The 20,690-nt window shown below is 31.8% G+C and overlaps 1 protein-coding gene and 1 non-coding gene across 3 annotated transcripts; one reads left to right on the plus strand and one right to left on the minus strand.

Moving 5' to 3' along the window:
* The first annotated feature begins 7,559 nt into the window (after positions 1-7,559).
* On the plus strand, positions 7,560-7,666 carry LOC113785263 (small nucleolar RNA R71). Its single transcript, XR_003471403.1, has one exon. It is a non-coding gene; the product is annotated as a small nucleolar RNA R71 (small nucleolar RNA).
* Positions 7,667-16,143: 8,477 nt separating this feature from the next.
* Positions 16,144-19,362, minus strand: LOC140918641 (NEDD8-activating enzyme E1 regulatory subunit AXR1-like). Of its 2 annotated transcripts, XR_012163104.1 has the most exons (5): positions 19,241-19,362; positions 18,976-19,138; positions 17,472-17,531; positions 16,472-16,552; positions 16,144-16,376 (listed from the first exon to the last, which is right to left on the minus strand). XR_012163104.1 is itself a non-coding variant. In XM_073368463.1 (4 exons), exons 1-4 carry the CDS (start codon positions 19,255-19,257, stop codon positions 16,544-16,546), a joined length of 249 nt encoding a protein of 82 aa, XP_073224564.1. In that variant the 5' UTR covers positions 19,258-19,362; the 3' UTR covers positions 16,144-16,543. The 2 variants fall into 2 exon arrangements, 1 of the variants encoding a protein (XP_073224564.1); XM_073368463.1 differs by having other exon boundaries at positions 16,144-16,552.
* Between the last annotated feature and the right edge of the window lie 1,328 nt (positions 19,363-20,690).

The raw sequence follows: 20,690 nt of genomic DNA on the forward strand, positions 1-20,690 counted from the left end.
AGTCCCTTATACGGTTGTCCTATTCCTTGATTTATTTATGATTTTATGGCTAAATTTCGGAGCAATCTTAGACAGTCGCCTGAAAACAAGGTTAATATCGGTTAATATTATTATTAAAGAGTCCCCGACAACGGCGCCAATTTTATCAATTGTCGCATACAGGTCAAATACAATTGATAAATTTATATAGGCGTAATAACTCGAATCATTTCGCAAGGATTTCTGATTTAATAATAATAACCGAATTGAAAGTTGAAATTAAAAAGGGGTTTTTTATATTTTTCATTTGATAGATGAACAAAATGATTAATCCACTTATTCGAGTTTCTGACCTATCACATATTCTATCAATGAGTTTAATTTATAATTTGTGATTCTATTCTTATTTGACTATAGAATTGATTAAACAAGGGTAATCAATCATATGTGAATTCGGTTTTTCTGATTGGATTAAGCATCACAATCATCAAAATATTACAATTAACGATCAAGCGTCGCAAAATTATAATTCAATTAAATTAGAAACTGAAATCAAATTCAGTCAAATAAATTTAATCGATCCTATTGAAATTCAATTTAAGCAATTAGAATATCAATATAATCAAATAAACAAGAATATAATCATGAATTGAAATTGGTAGTATAACCTGAATCTCAAGGTGTTGATGAAACTCTGAACTCGTGGATTACTCTTATAAAATTAGCCTTCCATGAAATTAAAATAAAAATTGTTTATTTCTTGTAGCAATTTGATTCCTAATATTTCGTCTTTCGAAAAGAAACAAAACTGTCAATATATAGTACTCGATATTGGGCTTTAGGGTTTAGGGTTTAAAAACAAGTGACCTGCTAATTAAAATTATTACAAAAGTCCAAATTACGAAATCTGCAATTTAATCACAGTAAATTTCGGCATTAGGCTTTTATTCCAACATAAAAGTTGTAGCTCTAATTTTTAGCTTTACAACGTCTGCTTGTATGTGCTAATCCGATATCTAGAGCTCAAGTTATGGCCTACAGAGCAAGCAAGAGTCAAAATGTAAATAATAAAATTAAAATGCAAATAATAAAAAGGGTTTGTAAAAAAATAATAAAGTGATCACGAATAGCTTTTTATCACAACCAAGACAAACAAGAGGACAAGTTAACTAAATAATGCATCATAAGTGATAGAGTCCTCCCATGATATAAAATTCTTTCATGATGTGATTTGAGTGTAAACAGTAACTCAAACACTTTGAGTGCAAACATTGTTTTTCACTTTTAGGCTTGTAATGAGCTATATAACAGAGAATTTGATAATTATGCTTAAATGGGCTTAAACAAATGGATAATTGTAGGGTAAGCTTATTTGGCTAGTAGGTTAATCAAGAAACAAATGCCTAGATCATTTCCATATATGCATGCGGACAAGAGTCAAGTCAAGTTCCGACGTAACTAGCAATCATGAATGAGATAACACAAGAAAAAAAGATGGAAAAATGTATTCCATTCATAATAAGGCTAAAAAATCTCACAAAGGTTAATGACTTATTCAAAATGATACACAATTTAGCATTTTAATCTAATTTATTTTACCAAGAATGCAAAGATACTATCCAATCATGACAGTCCAAACAAACTTTCAACATTTACAACCATAAAATCTGATGAAAAAGCATGCAATGCAATGTCCATTTTTATTTTTACTTTTTTTATTTTTATTTTTATTTTTTGAAATATAACAAATAAAATCCTAAATAATACTCCCACACTTAAATTACACATTGTCCTCAATGAAAGTAAGAAATGTAAAATAAGAGTAAGCAACGAGAGCTCCTTGTTCAAACTTCAGTGTAGGGGGATTTTCAAAGGAGAGTTATTCTATGGTAGCATCTTCAAGCACATAGCTGTCATGGAATAGCTTGAGGCGTTGTCCATTTACTTTGAACACTTTTCGATGTTTTCACTTTTTATTTCCACTGCACCATGAGGAAAAATGTTAGTAACAACAAAAAGGACAATCCACTTTGATCGAAATTTTCCAGTCATAATTTTAAGACGGGAGTTGAACAATAAAACTTTTTGGCCAATGGAAATCTCCTTCCTAGAAATCATATTATCATGAAAGTACTTAGTTTTCTCCTTATAGATCCGAAAGTTCTCATAAGCTTCAAGTCTAAGCTCTACAAGTTGTTGCAATTGAAGTTTTCTCTCCAAACCTGCTTTTTCCATCTCAAGGTTATAATCTTGACCACCCAATAAGCCTAATGCTCTATTTCCACTGGGAGGTGACATGCCTTACCAAACACAAGTCAGTAAGGGGACATCGCTATTGGTGTTTTGTAGGTTGTTCTATGAGCCCAAAGAGCTTCTTTAAGTCGGTGGCTCCAGTCTTTCCTATTTGGCTACACCATCTTTTCTAAGATCTGTTTGATTTCGCGGTTTGAGATGTCAGCTTGCCCATTAACCTGGGGATGATAAGGTGTAGAAATTCTATGCACAACCCCATACTTTTGAAGCAAATCATCCATTGTGCGGTTGCAAAAATGAGTGCCTTGATCACTTATGATGGCCCGAGGTATTCCAAACCTGCAAAAAACATTTGATCTGATAAAATCCAAAAGGATTTTGTTATGAGTACTAGTGTCTCTTTACTATGATGATTAGCTAAAACAGTAAATGTTGATAATGATTTTTTGTTTAAAATTAACAATAAAAATAAATCATTGGGATTGTAGATTTTCACAATGATAGATACAATAAAATTAACCTTATTTGAGTTATGGGTGTAAAACTCTTAAAAATCAGATAAATAATTTTAATTATTGCCTTCTTTCAAAGAACAAAAGTGTATCTTAAACTAATAACCAACCTATTTTCACGATTGATGCATTATCAAAATACTTTAAGAGAAGATACCTTTCATGATTTCAAAAGAACCAAAATGTATTTTCTTGATTTGATTCTCTTGTCCAATCTTATGGGTCAAATATTAAATCTATCTTTCGATATATTATTTGATATCTAAGTATGAATATGACTCTTACTAAGATTGGATTGAAAGATCAACACCCATGACAAAAAGAAATAGAAATTGTTAGAGATCCAACATTGAAAATCATACAATTCCAAGACAAGGAAGATATACTCACGTATGATCATAGTAGAATCATAGCTTAAATATAAAAACATTGGAAATATACAAAAACAAAATAAAATAAAAATGAAAAAAAATAGAAAACTGAATATTATTGAAACTAGAATATTTCTAAGAGAAATACAAGAACAAAAGAAAAGAGTAATAAGAGATTGTGAGTAGGAATGTGTGTCTAAAACTGAGTATTTTGGTCATTTTTATAGTCCTAGGTGCCTTCATGAGCTTTAATTACAACAAACCATCAAAATTTCAAAGGAAAACAGTTCAGCAAAAAATGAGCAGTTTATGGCCATAATGGCCATTACTACCAGACAGTAATAGGTGCAACAGCAGAAGATGAACATATTATGATCATAATGGTCATTACTGCCAAACAGTAATAGGTGCAGGAGTAGAAGATGAACAGATTATGACCATAATGGTCGTTACTGCCAAACAGTAGTCCTTGCTGACTTGAAGTGGCAAATTCTTATTTTATTTATTTATTTTTCGTTCATCCATTACGGATGGAATGACTATTATGGTCAGACAATAATGCTTACTGGAACTTGAGTTTCTTTCATTTTCTTGATCATGATGCACCATGACTGCACCACTTGACTTCATGGTTCTTTTGCATAAAAAATCTTCACTTATTCCTTCACTTCTCCTTGCAATCAAAACAAAACAAAAAGGAAGTAAAATTGAATTAAAAACATCAAATTAACCTATCAAATAAAGTTATAAAAATAGATAACTTCTAGCTTATCAAATTCCCCCATGCTTGGATCATTGCTGGTCCTCAAGCAACTGTTTCACGTAAAAGGTATGGACGAGCATACACCATGTATAGGAACTCAACATTCAGTTCAAGTGTATGCAATAGACAACTTCCAAAACCGATGGATAACCAAATTCAGTTCCAAATTAGTGACTTAGGCTTATCTGAAAACATAATTCGCATAAATATGACACTCTACTATCAAATTCTCTCATTGTTTTAGGGTAATGGGCATTCAATCCAAATTTCACCAATGCAATGTTTCTGCCATAGGCTTTATTATTAACCAAATCTCCACTACATCTCTCATGAGAGCATATGTGAATCAAAAACACTTTTCAAGGTTGTAACGGGGCCAAGGGACAATAGGTGGGGAAAACCAATAAGGGATATTCAAAAGGCTATTTCAAATTAAACATATGATCATAGATACCTTTTTTGAATAATTAGAGCTCAACGTATTCAAATAATCTTTCATCAGCCTATGCTTCAATCATCACTCAAATGTGTTACTCCGAGTGGAACACCTTATTGTGTCTTTTCAAACTGGGACTTAGAAATTTCTATTTATTTCTTCTTTACTCTTTACTCTTTTTTATTTATTTTTATTTTTATTTATTTTGTTTATTTGTTTATTTATTTTATTATTATTTTTCAAAGTTGCTCCACTTTATTCAAAATGGCACCCAATAATGATTTTATCAATAAAGCAAGGGACCAAGAAAGATAATTCATGTAAGGCTCAAAGTAGGCAACTAGCGGAAAATATGAAACAAAACAAAACAAGTCCCGAGGCCTGAAAAAACTAATCCTAAAGTGTTTTTTTCTTCAAACATGATCACAAGAGAATTTAGCCTTGAGACGGTTGCAACTCAAGTTCTAGAGAACACAGTCAACGGTGAATAATCACTCATAACAAAGAAAAGGAGCATAATATTTGATGATATAACACAAGCCCCTATATAAGCCCAAAACTCACATTTATCAGCTTAATCAATGAGAACACACTATCATAGAATAAACTAATTTATCAAACTAATAGTGTGGTATCCGAAGTTGAGTTCATTGCCTATTTAACAACAACATGCATTGAAATTATAGTTCCCTATCAAAGACATCAAAAGATTTTCTTTCAAACAATGAGAAATTATTTATTTATATGTATTAACATGTTGAGAAAACAATCAAATAAGAAAATGTACCCCCTATGTTTGGACCAGACATTGTCCTTAATGTAAAAAGTAAAATAGTGATGAAAGGGGTATGAAAGCTCACAAGATTATGGTGGTGGTGGAAAGTGGTCCTATGCACGTATTACAACCATAATGGCCATTAGTTTCAGGTAGTAATCCTTGTTGCCTTCTCCTTTTTTTCTATATTTTTCTTGTTTTAGCTTAGCCCACAAAACAAAAAGAAATTTGGAAAAAATTAAAACCGTGGGTTGCCTCTCATGCATCGCTTGTTTATGGTCCTTAACTTGACCTTCATTTTGTAAATCTTAAGTTGGAGATCGAAGAATAAGACTTACCCCTTTCTCTATTGAATTCCCAACTACATAATGCTTCAACCTTTGACCATTCACAATGAAAACTCTAGTGGCCTCACTCTAGATTTCTAGAGCTCCAAACGGGAACACCTTATGGATTTGAAATGACCAAGACCACCTCGAACAAAGTTTACCTGGAAACAACTTCAATCGTGAATTGGAAAGTAATATGAAGTCACCTTCTTTGAGTTCTCTTCTTGTTATGTGCTTATCATGCCACTTATTGGTTCTTTCCTTGTAGAATTTAGCATTCTCATAAGCGTCTAACCTCAACTCATCAAGCTCATTGAGTTGGAGCTTTCTTTTTTCACTAGCAGCCTTCAAATCGAAGTTAAGTATCTTTATTGCCCAGTATGCTTTATGTTTGAGCTCAATTGGGAGGTGACAAGACTTTCCATAGATCAACTTGTAAGGGTTCATACCAATAGGAGTCTTATATGATGTACGGTAGGCCCAAAGCGTATCATCTAGCTTCCTGGCCCAGTACTTTGTTGACGCATAAACAATTTTCTTGAGAATGCTATTAATCTCCCTATTGGAAACTTCTACATGTCCGCTAGTTTGAGGGTGATATGATGTGGCAATTTTGTGCTTCACTCCATACCTTTTTAGCATGCCTTCAAACTGTTTAATTATGAAATGAGAGCCCCCATCACTAATCACCACCCTTGGCACACCAAACTTCATAAATATTATTGTTTTGAAGAGCTTAATCACTACCTTAGCATCATTTGTTAGGGCAGCGACAACTTCAATCCACTTGGACACGTAATCCACCTCTACAAGGATGTATTGATTTCCAAGAGACGAGGGAAATGGTCCCATAAAGTCAACTCCCCAAACATTGAAGATTTCAACTTCGAGGATATTGTTCAAAGACATTTCATTTTTTTTAATATGTTTCCAGTACGCTGGCATTGATCACATTGAAGCACAAAGCAATGCACGTCTTTGAAGAGTGAGGGCCAGTAGAAGCCTCCTTGAAGTATCTTTTCTGCAGTTTTTGAGGAACTAGCATGTCCGTCGTATGAGGAGGAATTATAGTGAAACATGATGCTTTCCATCTCTTCTTCCATGACATATCTTCTAAAAACTCCATCTACTCCTCTCTTAGAAAGTAGAGGTTCATCCCAATAATAGTGTTTAAGATTCGAGAAAAACTTCTTCTTTAGTTAATAGTTCAAATCTTGGGGTAATACTCCAACTACTAAGTAATTCACAAATTCAGCATACCATGGTGCTTCTATTTGTGCAAGAGCAAACAATTGATCATCAAGAAATGAATCATCCAGAGGCAACTCATTTTCATTTTTTTCATGTAGCTTTGAGAGATGATTGGCCACCACATTTTCAACCCCTTCTTGTCTTAAATTTCTAGATCAAAATCTTGGGGAAGTAGTATCCATCAGATCAACCTCAACTTAGCATCTTTCTTGGCCATAGAATCTACCTTAGATGCTAATTGCCTAAGTGCTTCATTCATTGACTGACTTTGATTTTTAAACTTCTCATTTTGTTTGGTTTGAGTCAACACAAAATTTTCCATCAAATTTCCTAAGCTAGAATTTTGGGGGCTGTTGAAAGATCTTGGTCCTTGGAAACCTGGAGGTTTAACCATTGGTTGGGGGATGAGATTAAGGGGAAGATTTTGGTAGGAAAAATTTGGATGATTCCTCCACCCTTGATTATAAGTATTTGAAAAAGGATCCCCTTTTTGTGGATTGTTAAGATAATTAAGTTGCTCATTACCCACCCCACCATTAATAGACATTTAAACTTGGCATTCAACAACCACATGGCCAATAATACCACCAATTTCACAAGGAGAAACATTTGGTGTGACATCATTTACATTCAACTTTTCAAATTTTTGAAACAATGCATCTACCTTAGAAGCAATATGATCTAATGCATCAACTTCGTACATAACTCCTTTCTTTTGAGGAGATCGATCACTTGACCACTGGTAGTGGTTCTGTGCCATATCTTCAATTAAAGCATATTCTTCTTCTATGTTCTTGTTCATCAATGCTCCTCTTGCAGCAGCATCTATCGTCATTCTTGTAGTGTATGGAAGTCCATTGTAGAATGTATGTACAATTAGCCATCTCTCAATCCCATGGTGAGGGAAAAATCTCAACATCTCTTGGAAGCGCTCCCAAGCTTCATAGAGCGATTCTCCTTCCTTTTGAAAAAAATTTGTGATTTGATTTCTCAATTCTGCAGTTTTGCTTGGTGGTAAATATCTAGCAAGGAATGCTTGCTTTAACTTATCTCATGTTGTAATGGATTCAGAAGGCAATGAATGTAGCAAATCTCTAGCTCTATCCTTTAATGAAAAAGGGAAAATTCTTAGTCTAATGGTGACACTAGTAACTCCATTCATTTTCAAAGTATCACAATAATCTAAAAAAAAATAGACAAATGGAGGTTTGAATCATCCGTTGGAGTACCGGAGAATCAATTTTGTTGTACCATAGATAGCAACGAAGGTTTTAATTCAAAATTTTTAGACTCTACCTTTGGGTGCGCATTACTTGAATGCGGTACCATTGTATTGGGTGAGGCATATTCTTTCAAGATTATATTTTCAACCATTTTTAAATCTTTTTCTTATTCAGAAATATTTTTCTCTCTTCTTCTCTTATGAAAAAATATTTCTATCTTGGGTTTTAGTTCAACAAGACTCCTAAGACATCGGATTCTACGCATTCAAAGATAGAAAAATCAGTAATAAAAAATATATAAAAATGAAAAAGAAATTTTTTAGTCTAATCGGTATAGAAAAAGAGAATTAATATAAAAAACAAAATCTCTCACAACGACACCAAAAACTTGATAAGGCCGCAAGTGCAGAATATTATCGCATAGTAAAAATTAAATCGACTCCCCAAGGACTTTGTTTTGAGTACTAGTGTCGCTTTACTATGATGATTAGCTAAAATAGTAAATATCGATAATGACTTTTGGTTTAAAATTCACAATAAAAATAAAGCCTTGGGATTGGATTTTTTCACAATGATAGATACAATAAAATTAACCTTATTTAAGTTATGAGTGTTAAACTCTTAAAAATCAGATAAATAATTATTACTAATTCCTTCTTTCAAAGAACAAGTGTGTTTGAAACTAACAACCAACCTATTTTCATGATTGATGTATTAGCAAAATCCTTTAAGAGAAGGTATCTTTCATGATTTCAAAAGAACCAAAATCTATTTTCATGATTTGATTCTCTTGTCCAATCTTAAGGGTCATATATCAAATCTACCTTTTTGTATATTATTTGATATCTAAGTATGCATATGATTCTTACTAAGATTGGATTAAAACATCAACACCCATGACAAAAATAAATAGAAATTGTTAGAGGTCCATAATTGGAAATCCAACAATCCCAAAACAAGGAAGATCTACTAACATATGATCACAATATATTCAAAGTTTTAATATAAAAACATTGGAAATACAAATTAACAAAACAAAAATAGAAAACTAAATATTATTGAAACTAGAAAATTTCTAAGAGAAATACAAGAACAAAAGAAAGAGTAATAAGAGATTGTGAGTAGGAATGTGTGTCTAAACTTGAGTGTTTTGGTCCTTTTTATAGTCCTAGGTGCCTTCATGAGCTTTAATTACAAGAAACTATCAAAATTTTGTAGGAGGAAAACGATTCAACAGAAAATGAGCAGTTTATGGCCATAATGGCCATTACTAATAGGTAGTTATAGGTGCAGCAACAAAAGATGAATATATTATGACCATAATGATCATTGCTGCCAGACAGTAATAGGTGCAACAGTAGAAGATGAACATATTATGGCCATAATGGTCATTACTACCAGGCAGTAGTCCTTGGTGACTTGAAGTGGCAAATTCTTATTTTATTTATTTTTTTTTCGTTCATCCATTATGTCTGTAATGACTAATATGGTCAGGCAGTAATGGTTGCTGGAACTTGATTTTCTTTCATTTTCTTTATCATGATGCACCATGACTGCACCACATGACTTCAAGGCTCTTTTGAACAAAAAGTCCTCACGTATTCCTTCACTTCTCCTTGCAATCAAATCAAAACAAAAAGGTAGTAAAATAGAACTAAAATTGAATTAAAAATATCAATTTAACCTATCAAATAAAGCTATAAAAATAAATAAGTTCTAGCTTATCACAACCCTAAAGAACTTTGATGGAAGTTGAAGAGGGATAATGGTTTGGTTCTTCCATTTAGGAAAGCCCTTGATGAGATTGATGTTGATCATATATGATGGACACCGTACAAAGAGCATCGAGTGAGGCATCCATTTCAAGATGTTTGTTTATTTAGAGGGTGGATACAGTGGGGTTCGAAAATGATGTTCATTAGATATGCTAGACACCGTACAAAAAGCATCGAGTGAGGCGACCATTTAAGAATGTTTGTTTATTTAGAGGGTGGATACGGTGGGGTTCGAAGATGTATGCACATCTTCCTGGCATGGTATTCCGTCAATATGGTTATGTCTAACCACTCCTGGTTCACAGTTAGAAATAGTAGGTCAGACGACCACACCAGAGAAAATGGACATAATGATTATGCAATATGTTGTGCAAATAGTTGATGTTGGCGCAGTTGTACATGGACCTACAGACTACGGGAACGATTACATGGAGTGGTTTCTCGTGATTTCTCATCCATACATCATTCGAATAGAACTAGTTCATGTTGGTCAGTTGGTTGCAGAACATGTTGACGATGTTCCATCTACTGCTGATATAACAATAGATGTACTCAAATTTATGACATAACTAAAATAATTAGTCATATATTGTTTTAACTAAATTATTTAATGTAAGGTCGAGCATTACAAATTGAAGAAGAGCTTCTTGGTCGTCAATAGGTATTACTTGATGGCATCGAACTCGTCAATGAGTTATTGTGATGTTGATGTCTCAAAAGGGTGGTGGTAGAGATTGAACAAATGTAGTACCATATTGTAGGAGACATTAGGGAATTAGGTATTTTTTGGGGACTATTTTGGATATGTAAACAATATTTGGATAATACTGATTTTAGATGTTTATAATATTTTGGATTTGTTAAGTATTATATTTTGGAATTATTTATTTTGAATATTTATAACAACCATTATATTTGAATTCATAACAATATTAAATATCAACCATTCAATTTACAATAGGTTCATATCTAGTGCGTGGAAATATCTACGACCAATCTTGCATGCTATCATTGTAAATAAACTCTCATTTTCGTGCTTCTTTAGTGCAATATTTTTTCCACAAATTACTTCCTATTGGTGTAGGAGAATCTGGCTTCTAGTAAACCAGTTAAAGTCAATAATCTATTAAATTATAAAAAGAAGTTGATAGAATCAAATTAAATACCACAATTAATATCTGCACGAAATGACACTTCTTAAAAAATGCAATAACAATCATACGATGATCTGACATAGATGTTGGTGGTGGACTTCTAAGTGGAAAAAATGTTTGTGACTAGTTAAGTGATAATGAGACGAAAACCAAGTTAAACTTCGAAGCTATCATCTGTCCCATATTTAGAAGTGTCATCAAATTATCCATAATTGTAACTTGTTCAACATATACACTTTGTATAAATTTTTGAACAAAAATTTCTCCACCAAATATTATCTCGTAATGAGACATGAACTCTTGAAGCTCTACCACACAATGTTGACAACTGAATGGTCAAACGTTCTCACTCATTCCAAGTATACATGTAACTGCATGATATCCAAAATTACCATCATCACCGACAACAATAATGTCATCAATGAATTTATGAATTTCAACCGACAACCAATCATTGAAGGAAGAACTCTAGGTTGTTGAACTTTGCTAACTGATGGTCGAGGTGTAAGTTTTTTGACTGATGATCGAGGTTGTTGTACTTTACTAGATGTTATAGTGCTACATGCATTTATGCCACTGAATCAAACACTTGCATCCATGTACTCCCACCAAGACACATCACACTTGGTTGATTTATTTCTTTTTGATACATTTTTCCTTTTTTTAGCACACCCTTTGTTTTAACCTTATCAACAGGTGAACATATTGACATAGTGGGTGGATATGTGATCTCTCCTAATTTACCTTTAAATGCAATTTTTCCAAGTACATCAAGTTCATCAAACTTTTTCACTATCACATCTATTTCATGTTTCACAGATAACTTTGAAAGTTTACCCGATCCATCATCATGAAAAGTTAATATACTCTACCAAACATGGATATCGTCTAATGGAATGGAACGTGGGATCATACTATATCTGGCTATTTCACATGCACAAGGTAGACCTTGTGTTGTCCTAATATTGCAACTACACTCACACTTATCAATACATACATACTTCATGCGACCATGCTCTACCGCAATATGATCTATTGCATTTTTAGACATAACACCACACAAATAGGCGTACAGCCTGTTAGTATGATGATGTACCCATAATGCTATTATCTCACTGTGTTGTAATACAATCATGCTAGAAATAATTTCCCAAACACTTTATATACCACCCATAATGTCTTGTAATATCATTTTCAAATTCCAATGCGCCGACTCAGCCCTTTTTGTTGTTGTATTTCCAAAGTGCATAACTCTTTTGTCCACGCCTCAACAAATCTTTCCTTTTAAGGAATTAACCACTGCTCGTGTACATAATCATAAAAAATACAAGAGCTACTAAAAATTCATTCAAACATAGTCAACTTCATATAATATTGAGCCTCATCATAACTGTAAACAAGAGCCTCCCATGTCTCTATTATGTGCACATACTTCTTTTTTGGAAACACGATCATCTTGCACTTGGATTTGACATTTTTGCATACCTGAAACAAGCACAATTAATTGACTGCTTTTAGAAAAACATATTGAACTGCGTTCATAAAAGAAAGGTCTTTATCAATAACGACGATTTGAACTTCACCACTTGTAATCTGTTCTTTCAACATTTGTAGTGCCCACACGAAGTTATCAGCACGCTCAGACAGTAGATATGCAAATCCCATGCAAAATGTCCTTTCAGTAGAAGTAACACAAAAAATTTCAAGTAATGGCATTTAATACCTGCAAGTCTTGTATGTGCTATCCATAATCAATACTATATAATTTTTTTTTAAGAGTGATAAAATCTGGATAGGCCTATAATATGTCCATCAACTCATCTAAACCATCTACCTTCCTATATTGATACACGTATTTATCGTATTCCATCAATATCATTAGATGTTGCATTTTGTTCTATTACCTCTAAGTGATGAACGATATGTTTGACGTGCATTGTAAACTTGTTTGATTGTCATTAAAATTTTAACTTTATGATCATTTAATGTCATCATTTTGTTTTTTTTGTCTTGATCATGTTTCTTGGTCAAATCCACCAGAACAAATTCAACACCATCATTCATAGCGTCGTCAATTTTAGATTCAACACCAACATTCATTGCATCAAAATCAGGTTCCAAACCACCATACATTTCAACAAAATCGTGTTCCAAACCATCATGCATTTCGTCAAAATCAGAGTACAAACCATCATACATTTCATCACTATTGTCTCTCCCTTGGTTCGTTTATTTGCATCCAAAAAGAACATATCAAAAATTCATAAATATCTAAACTGAACTGAGATCACGAACGCTTATGTGAACTGAATTCACGAACACCTACAGAAACTCAATTCACGTACATGTACATGAACTCAATTCATGTGTACCTACGTGAACTCAGTTCACGTACGCCTTAACTCTTGTTTTTCTAACAATTGCAAATTTTTCATATCTTTCACTTTCTTCTTATTTTAAATGATTTATTATGGAAGGATTAAACCACATTAAATATCTCACAATAAGGAAGTTTTAGTATCATATAACACCAAAGTATTGTAGACATTATCTAAATCATAATTTAGATTGAAATCACTAGAAAGATCACATCATAGCACCCATGAAACAATCTCTAATAGTCTTGACTCTTGAGTCTAGTCGATTTTAAAGGGAGTCGATGAGTGAAAAAAAATATATATGTAACTAACAAAACTCATGAAGAATTTGCAACGATATCTAGCTCCACCACTAATCACTTTCTAGATTTACAAACTATGGAATATGTACTTTGGAGGAAAAGAGATGGTATTTTTGGATTTGGAAATTTTTAAATTTTGATAAAGAAGATAAATAGGAATGTCGGAAATTATAGACAAAATGCTCCATGTGACATGGATAAGACATATTGTCATTTAAAGTGACATCTCAACATGCTTAACTGAGGTACTTGACCATGGGAGTAAGTTGACTGACGACTTAAGTGGAATAAACTAAACCAACAAATGTTTGAATGAGTCAATAACTAATTTGAGTTTTTGGTTGGGTTAAGGACTAAAGTGACAAAGTCGTACACATTTAATCATGTATAATACAACGAGTCCTATTTATAAGATACAAAACTAGTAGTTTACAAGTATGTGAATAATCACATTCGTAGAAGTAAATGTCACTATAAATTAGTAAAGCCACTAACATTTACTATCGACACTAATGAGAGTTCTCGATCATGCTAAGGAATATGAAAAGAAATGGAAATCCACACATATATATTCATAACACTCTCCCTTGGATGTTTATTGAGGATATTCTTAATTAAAACTTTACCAGAGAAAACGCGAAAAAAGCTAGTGAAGGAAAAAGAGTACAATATCCTTTTGTGATAACTACCTTATTAAAAACTGTACCATGAAAACTTAATGAGACAAAAACATGGTGAGTAAAAAAAGAGTAAAAAATATATTTATTTTCCCCTTCACATAGAAAATAATTTTTGTGACAACGTAGAACAATCTATTGTTGAGAAGACTTGATTTGCAATGACTTTGTAAAAGTTTTGATGTGTCTTTTTTATAATAATTTGTAGCCGACCAGCCTAGAAAATCTAAACACATTATAATAACGCTAAAAATACGAAAGTCTTCAATGTCATTGACATTGTTGAGCTCAAAATGCAAAATGGATGTAACATTTCATATCATATCTAATGTTAAGAGAAATTATGACATTACCAATAAACGCCTCATTTGTGATATCTATATAGAAAGTGACGCAAAAAACTAAGAAAAGGAAAGTGTGAAAGAGAAATGAAATTGTTTGTTTAGTAGAATGGTCCATTTGAATGGGAAGAAATTAAAGAGTATTTTGTATATGAACCCAAATATCATACATTCTTTCAAATTTACACCCATATATATTTGTTATTTAGGTGATATAACATTATAATTTGAAGTTGTACACTAATACAGTGCTTCCAATATGAGAAAATTCATATAAGAAAGAATAGTGCATTATCTACATGTGTTTACACTGATTACATGAATAATTGATTTTTACATGTATTAAAATTATTAAGTTCACATTTTAAATTTAGATTTGTAAACTGATGCACAATTTTCTATATAATAATAAGATTCATGAAACAAGGTTTTTCTGCATAAAATATGTGTTTATATTGACTTAAGTTCACATTTTAAATTTAGATTTGTAAACTGATGCACAATTTTCTATATAATAATAAGATTCATGAAACAAGGTTTTTCTGCATAAGATATGTGTTTATATTGACTGATTTAAATAATTCTCTTAATAGTAATATTATTAGTAGGGCTGGACAACGGGCCGAGTAGGGCGGGCTTGGGCCTAAAAACACCAACCGGCTCAATCCGCGGTTGAAAAATACAAACCCAATTTCGCTCAATACTAAAATCGGGTTTGCGGGTACAACGGGTAGTTACAGTCGGGTTGAATCATTGTTTGAGCCACTCAAATTTTTTGATCCAATAACATGTTTATCAAAATAAGTATATTTTTTTGTGATTTTTCAAGAAAGTAGTAATTTATTATCCATTCTAAGACCACTTTTGAGCCATTTAAATAACAAAAAATCATTTTTAATCCGAATAAAAAGTAAACGTGACATAATTATAGGAAAAACTAATGGTGTTCCAAAATACAATTTCGCATATGATTTCATTAAGAACTTGGCAGTTTTGTTAGCACAAGAACTTCGCTCTATAAACATCAGAAACTCGTCAAATTAAAGCTCATGAGAAGTTCGTCTATGTTTGTTACTCATTCTAAGAAAGTGATTTTGGTATTTCATCGGGTGTGTATTTGATTTTAAATAAAAATGATTTTTAATTTAAAAAATTTAGAGATTTATTTAAAAATAATTTTTTAATTTTCGTTTGTTTAATATCATAAAAATGATTTTTTTTATGATATTTAATTTGTTTGTTAATAATTTTATAAAAGTGATTTTTTAAATTACAAAATTATCATAAAGAACATTACTTTTCTAAATATATTAATTACTCTTTTTTCCTAAAATTATCATAAACATGTTGTTATAGTTTGATTATCCATAGTCATTAAGAATATTTGTTGTGTAAGTTAATCCATCTTTTAGACCCATCTCAAAATTGATTAATGTAGTTAGTTAAGTTCAGTGTTTTTAAATTTTGTGCCATTTTTGTCTCTCGTATATTGCAAGAGAATGTGAGAAAGCTTCTCATTTTTTGCTAAAGATGATCTTTTTAACAAAATAATTTTAAAAAAATATGGAACTATCGTCATTCAAACAATGAAAATGTAAGCCATGCATAGGAATCATGACACAATTTTAAGTCTATTCTAGACATGCTAATAAAACTGGTGAGCAGCAGGTATACTTGGTGAAAGTTGTTGCACAGTGAAGTTCTGCATGTGCAGTTGAGATGGTCAATTACCAAAACCATATACTACATATGTGTTTACTTATAATCCATCTTTCTTACAACCTGATTCTTGTTTATCAATTGTAGACTTGTTTCTCTCAATTGAGAAATTTGTTTCTCGAGGTTTTGTTTTTTTAGCTGCAGTTGTTCAAATATTATATTAAAAAGTTTACATTCAAGCTCCACTCCAAGTCCTAAATTTAAGAACAAACTGATTATAGCATTAAATGTACCTGTGCAGCTTCCTCCTCCTCCACCAGCAGCTTCTGGCATCTCAATGCTTCAGCCTCCTTGTCTGCGAGCCACTACTTTACCTATGTGATAGGAAATTCACATTTTATCACAACTGTAGTTAAAAACTACTTCAATAGAATCAAGTTTGATGTTTCAATATGCACATAGAATGCTATGAACTTAGGTTCCACTAGCACTTTTTTTTTCTTCAAAATCAAATCACATGATATATGTGTTAACTGATGATTCCTAAAAAGAGAACATGCATCGGAATAATATAGGTTTTTAGAAACCCTTAGATGTGGAAATATTATAATATTCCACATAAATTTTCCCTTTCAACTCATTTCTCCCCTTTGAGTGATGGTGGAAAATGGCACCCGCAAACATGATAGCTACCCTGAAAGAGCATGCATATTTGGAAGGTGGTTTGTTCATGTTGAACACTTGGAGAGTATGTTTCCATCAAAGAAAGGGCAATGGCAGCCGTATGAACAAGCCAAAAGTTTGAAAATAAGTTACAAGTTCCTACTAATTGCAACCAATGGATGCATACTTAGGAAGACATTGAACAATGCTGAATGAAATTGAATTTCTTAACATTTGAAAACATTGCACTCTTTTAATGCTACCCTTACTAATGAGACTAAATGAATACAAAGGAGCATTCTGCCTGGCTCCCTGCATGCTAGCAGGACTAATTTCTTGTAACTGAAAAAATATATGAATGAGACTTAGAATGTTGTTTGGAAAAGTAGGCAATGTAGTATGTGGTTGATATCTGAACATAACCATAAAATCTTCAAATTTTTTACATGTTTGCAGCGGGTAGAATCTATGACTGTTACCTTAAAAATTGTTATACTTTACTATCCATCATTAAAATAAAATAAATCTTTTATAATTTGTGGGAGATAATTCCTCATAAATTTTTAACAAACTTTCATCTATTAAAATTTTTAAATAATTTATAGATATATTCAGAAGCCAACCATATACCTTGTGCATAGCACGGATCGCTTTGAGTCCCTTTTTGTATTGTTTAGTTTCATAGGATTTCTGCAGCAACACAAAAAAATAAAATTGAGCTCCACATAACAGTAAATTTCTCCCTCTCATGGTTATAAAAAAAAAAGCAGGGATTATCCATGGTAGAGCCAAATGATAAGTAAATAAATAAACAAGCACATCCATAGGAGCTCAAATTCGCAGTCAGAAATCACAGTGACGTAAGACTATATGAAATAATTAACAGTGAATATCATCCCGATTAATGATGAAGTGCTTATAGTGGAAGGTAGATAACCAGAAAAAAAAAATTATCTTACAAATGAAGTCTCTCCAAATTCTTTAATTGACCGATCCCAGGACTAATTAGTCATGAGAATTGATTCTGATGAAGTTCGAGTGCAGTAAGATTATGAAGCTCATACAATTCAACAGGAAACTGACTATGGATAAATTAACTGGAATTAGCTCCAAATAGGGAAAAATTGACTATGGATAAACAAGTTGACTCTGATAAAAAATTGCAAGCAACAAATCAACAACAAAAAAAGAAACTAAATGACCAGAACTAGATATAAATAGAGTACAACAGAGAAGAAATCCATAAACAAACGTACAAAACAGCAGACCTAGAAAAAACGGTCAACTAGGAACTATGAAAATCATATTGCGGAACAGGTCAACTAGAAAAACAGCTTAGAAAAGCAATCCAATCCAATTTCACTAAAACACACAAAATGTTTAAAAAACAAAACACACAAAATTTATAAAACACCATATCTGGAACCATAGCAAATGTTTAAAAAACAAAACACACAAAATTTAAATAGAAATTCAGAAGAAAATTAAGAAATTACCTGAAATTGATCCAACAACACCCATCACATAAAACACAGAACAAGTTAAAACAAAAGATTAATTGATTCTATCATAGAACTGAAAAAATATGGCATTAAAACAATAGTTTGCAACAGAAGTATTAATTACTAACTACCATCACCATAATATATATGGTATGTAACTTTTTAAACCATTCTATATAATCACCATAATATATATGGTATGTAACCTTATGTAAGGGGGGACACCCTACAGACTGCAGTTGCATGCATTATTATTCCACAACATCAGCTTTAACTTTCTACATTATCAATTAGATTCAATATCCATTTTTGTATGAAATTTTGGTGTTTAACAATAGAACCTTACAAATTTCAGTTATGTTTTAACCAGTTCAACAGAAATCTTAATTTTGAACAAACACAATAAGATTACTGCAAGATATATTTTACATAAAAAAACAGACAAGTATACTGGATGAGTTACTCCACTAGGAATATTGAGGTTGTACATTGTATTTATATAATCAAGGACCTTATGAAACATTTAGATTTATTCAGAAGACAAAGAAAAGAAAATCATTTTTCAAAACAGGAGATGATTACACATTGATTATTGGCAATATAAAATTTGACTCACAATTTCACGTTCTTACTTTGAGTTTTCTTGCATTTTTACAGAAGCTTTTAATTGTTGCCCTTGGAATGCTATTTGGATCTCTACCAATTATCTTCAAAGTACTTCTCGTCAGTCGCCCTATTGCAAGAAAGTCAGCCTCAGCCTTAGCCTGATAGATATGCTGCATATTCAAATATTGCCTGCAAGAGGGTAGATAAACCTAGGGTAAATAAATTAATGATATTTATTTTCGATAGTAAATCAACTTATTCTGAAAAGTATGTAAAGATTCGGTTACTAACTCAGTGGAGGAGGTCATATCTGGTATAGATCCTTCGAGAAGTGCCTCCCCACCACCTTCATTTTTATCAAAAATCCTGTAAAATGATGCAAAATGTAGCAACAAATAATTTAAGTATACTTAAACAACCCAGAACACTGATATGAATATAACTTTTTAGCCCAAAACTGAACAACTGGTTGAAAAAAGTCAAATTATGAAAAACACTTAGTTACTTTCTATTGCTACTCTAATCTTTCAAACAAGAAAACATTTAAAAAAACAAAAGAAAACAATAAAACATACACAACAACAAATCGGAAGTTCAAAACCCTAAGCGAAGTTAAAATCAACTTCAACTCAAATCTCTGACTCTAAACAAACACAAAATCAAGTGAACCGAAAAATCGAATTGTAATGTACCAAGATTAATGTCACAAACTAACGAGAAAGTAGCATTAGTGATAGAATCAAATACCTCAATAAATTGAAACTGAAATCGGCTTAAAAAGCTGAGAAAGATTTGAGAAATGAGAAGCGCAAATCAAAGTAAATGAGAATATAGTACTGTCTATGATTGTCATCAACATAAGGAAGAAAGATGTTTTTGATTATTTGTTTGGTTTAATTGCAGTTTTGGTTCTCCTATTTTAGCCGAATCATGAAAGTAGTCCCTCATTTTATTTCTCCCCATTTTTTGTCCCAAACAAAATTTTGGTCAAAAACTTCATAAAATGTCATTTTTTTTAAGTCACACCATATCATTTATGATCATAGATTTCAGATACAATTGTTGCACCATGAGATCTTGAGGCTTAAATAAGCGCATAAAAATAACATTTCATCAAGTTTTAGACCAAAAATCTGTTTTGGTTACTAAAACTGGGAATAAAGGAATCCGTGGGCCGATGGAGAAAGAAGAAGAGAGGTCCCGGCGGCTCAATGATAGGAGGAGTTGAGATTTTGAGTTTAGGGTTTATCAAGGTAATGTTGATTTTGAATTTATTGTCCCTCTTAGTAATATTATGTTTGATTCTCAATTTGTTAAGTATAAGTTTCTATTAATGAAAATTTATTTAATGTTATGTTGAATTATTATTTTAATCATTGTCATAATTATTTTCGTCTATATCAATTTAGTCTCTGTAAATTGTATCTTTTATATATCTTTTGATAATAAATTATATCTTTTACATATGATTTTAAGGACTAAAATGATAGTTAAATATATTTAGATGTTAAACTAAATTTTATTAAGAAAAAAATTATGCATTGAAACAAATATTCAGCTCATAACTAATTCAATTTGTATCTTGATTTTATGGTATACCTAACTAGACTATAAATTAGTACAATAAATTACTTATCTTTCATTAAGTCATACCAGAGTATTTCTTTGTTAATCATTTTTTTCACCCGATTAGAGTATGATATATGACATCATTAGAGAAGGGTACAATAATTTGAATGCT

The sequence above is a fragment of the Cicer arietinum genome, chromosome 1, assembly GCF_000331145.2.
Source record: "Cicer arietinum cultivar CDC Frontier isolate Library 1 chromosome 1, Cicar.CDCFrontier_v2.0, whole genome shotgun sequence".
NCBI classification, from domain to species: domain Eukaryota; kingdom Viridiplantae; phylum Streptophyta; class Magnoliopsida; order Fabales; family Fabaceae; genus Cicer; species Cicer arietinum.

What these genes read in the sequence shown, in the direction of transcription:
- LOC140918641 (XM_073368463.1), bottom strand. An exon ending in AAAATGCAAGAAAACTCAAA is followed by an intron (nt 17,532 to 18,975) that starts GTAAGAACGTGA and finishes GTGTTGCTGCAG; the next exon opens with AAATCCTATGAAACTAAACA.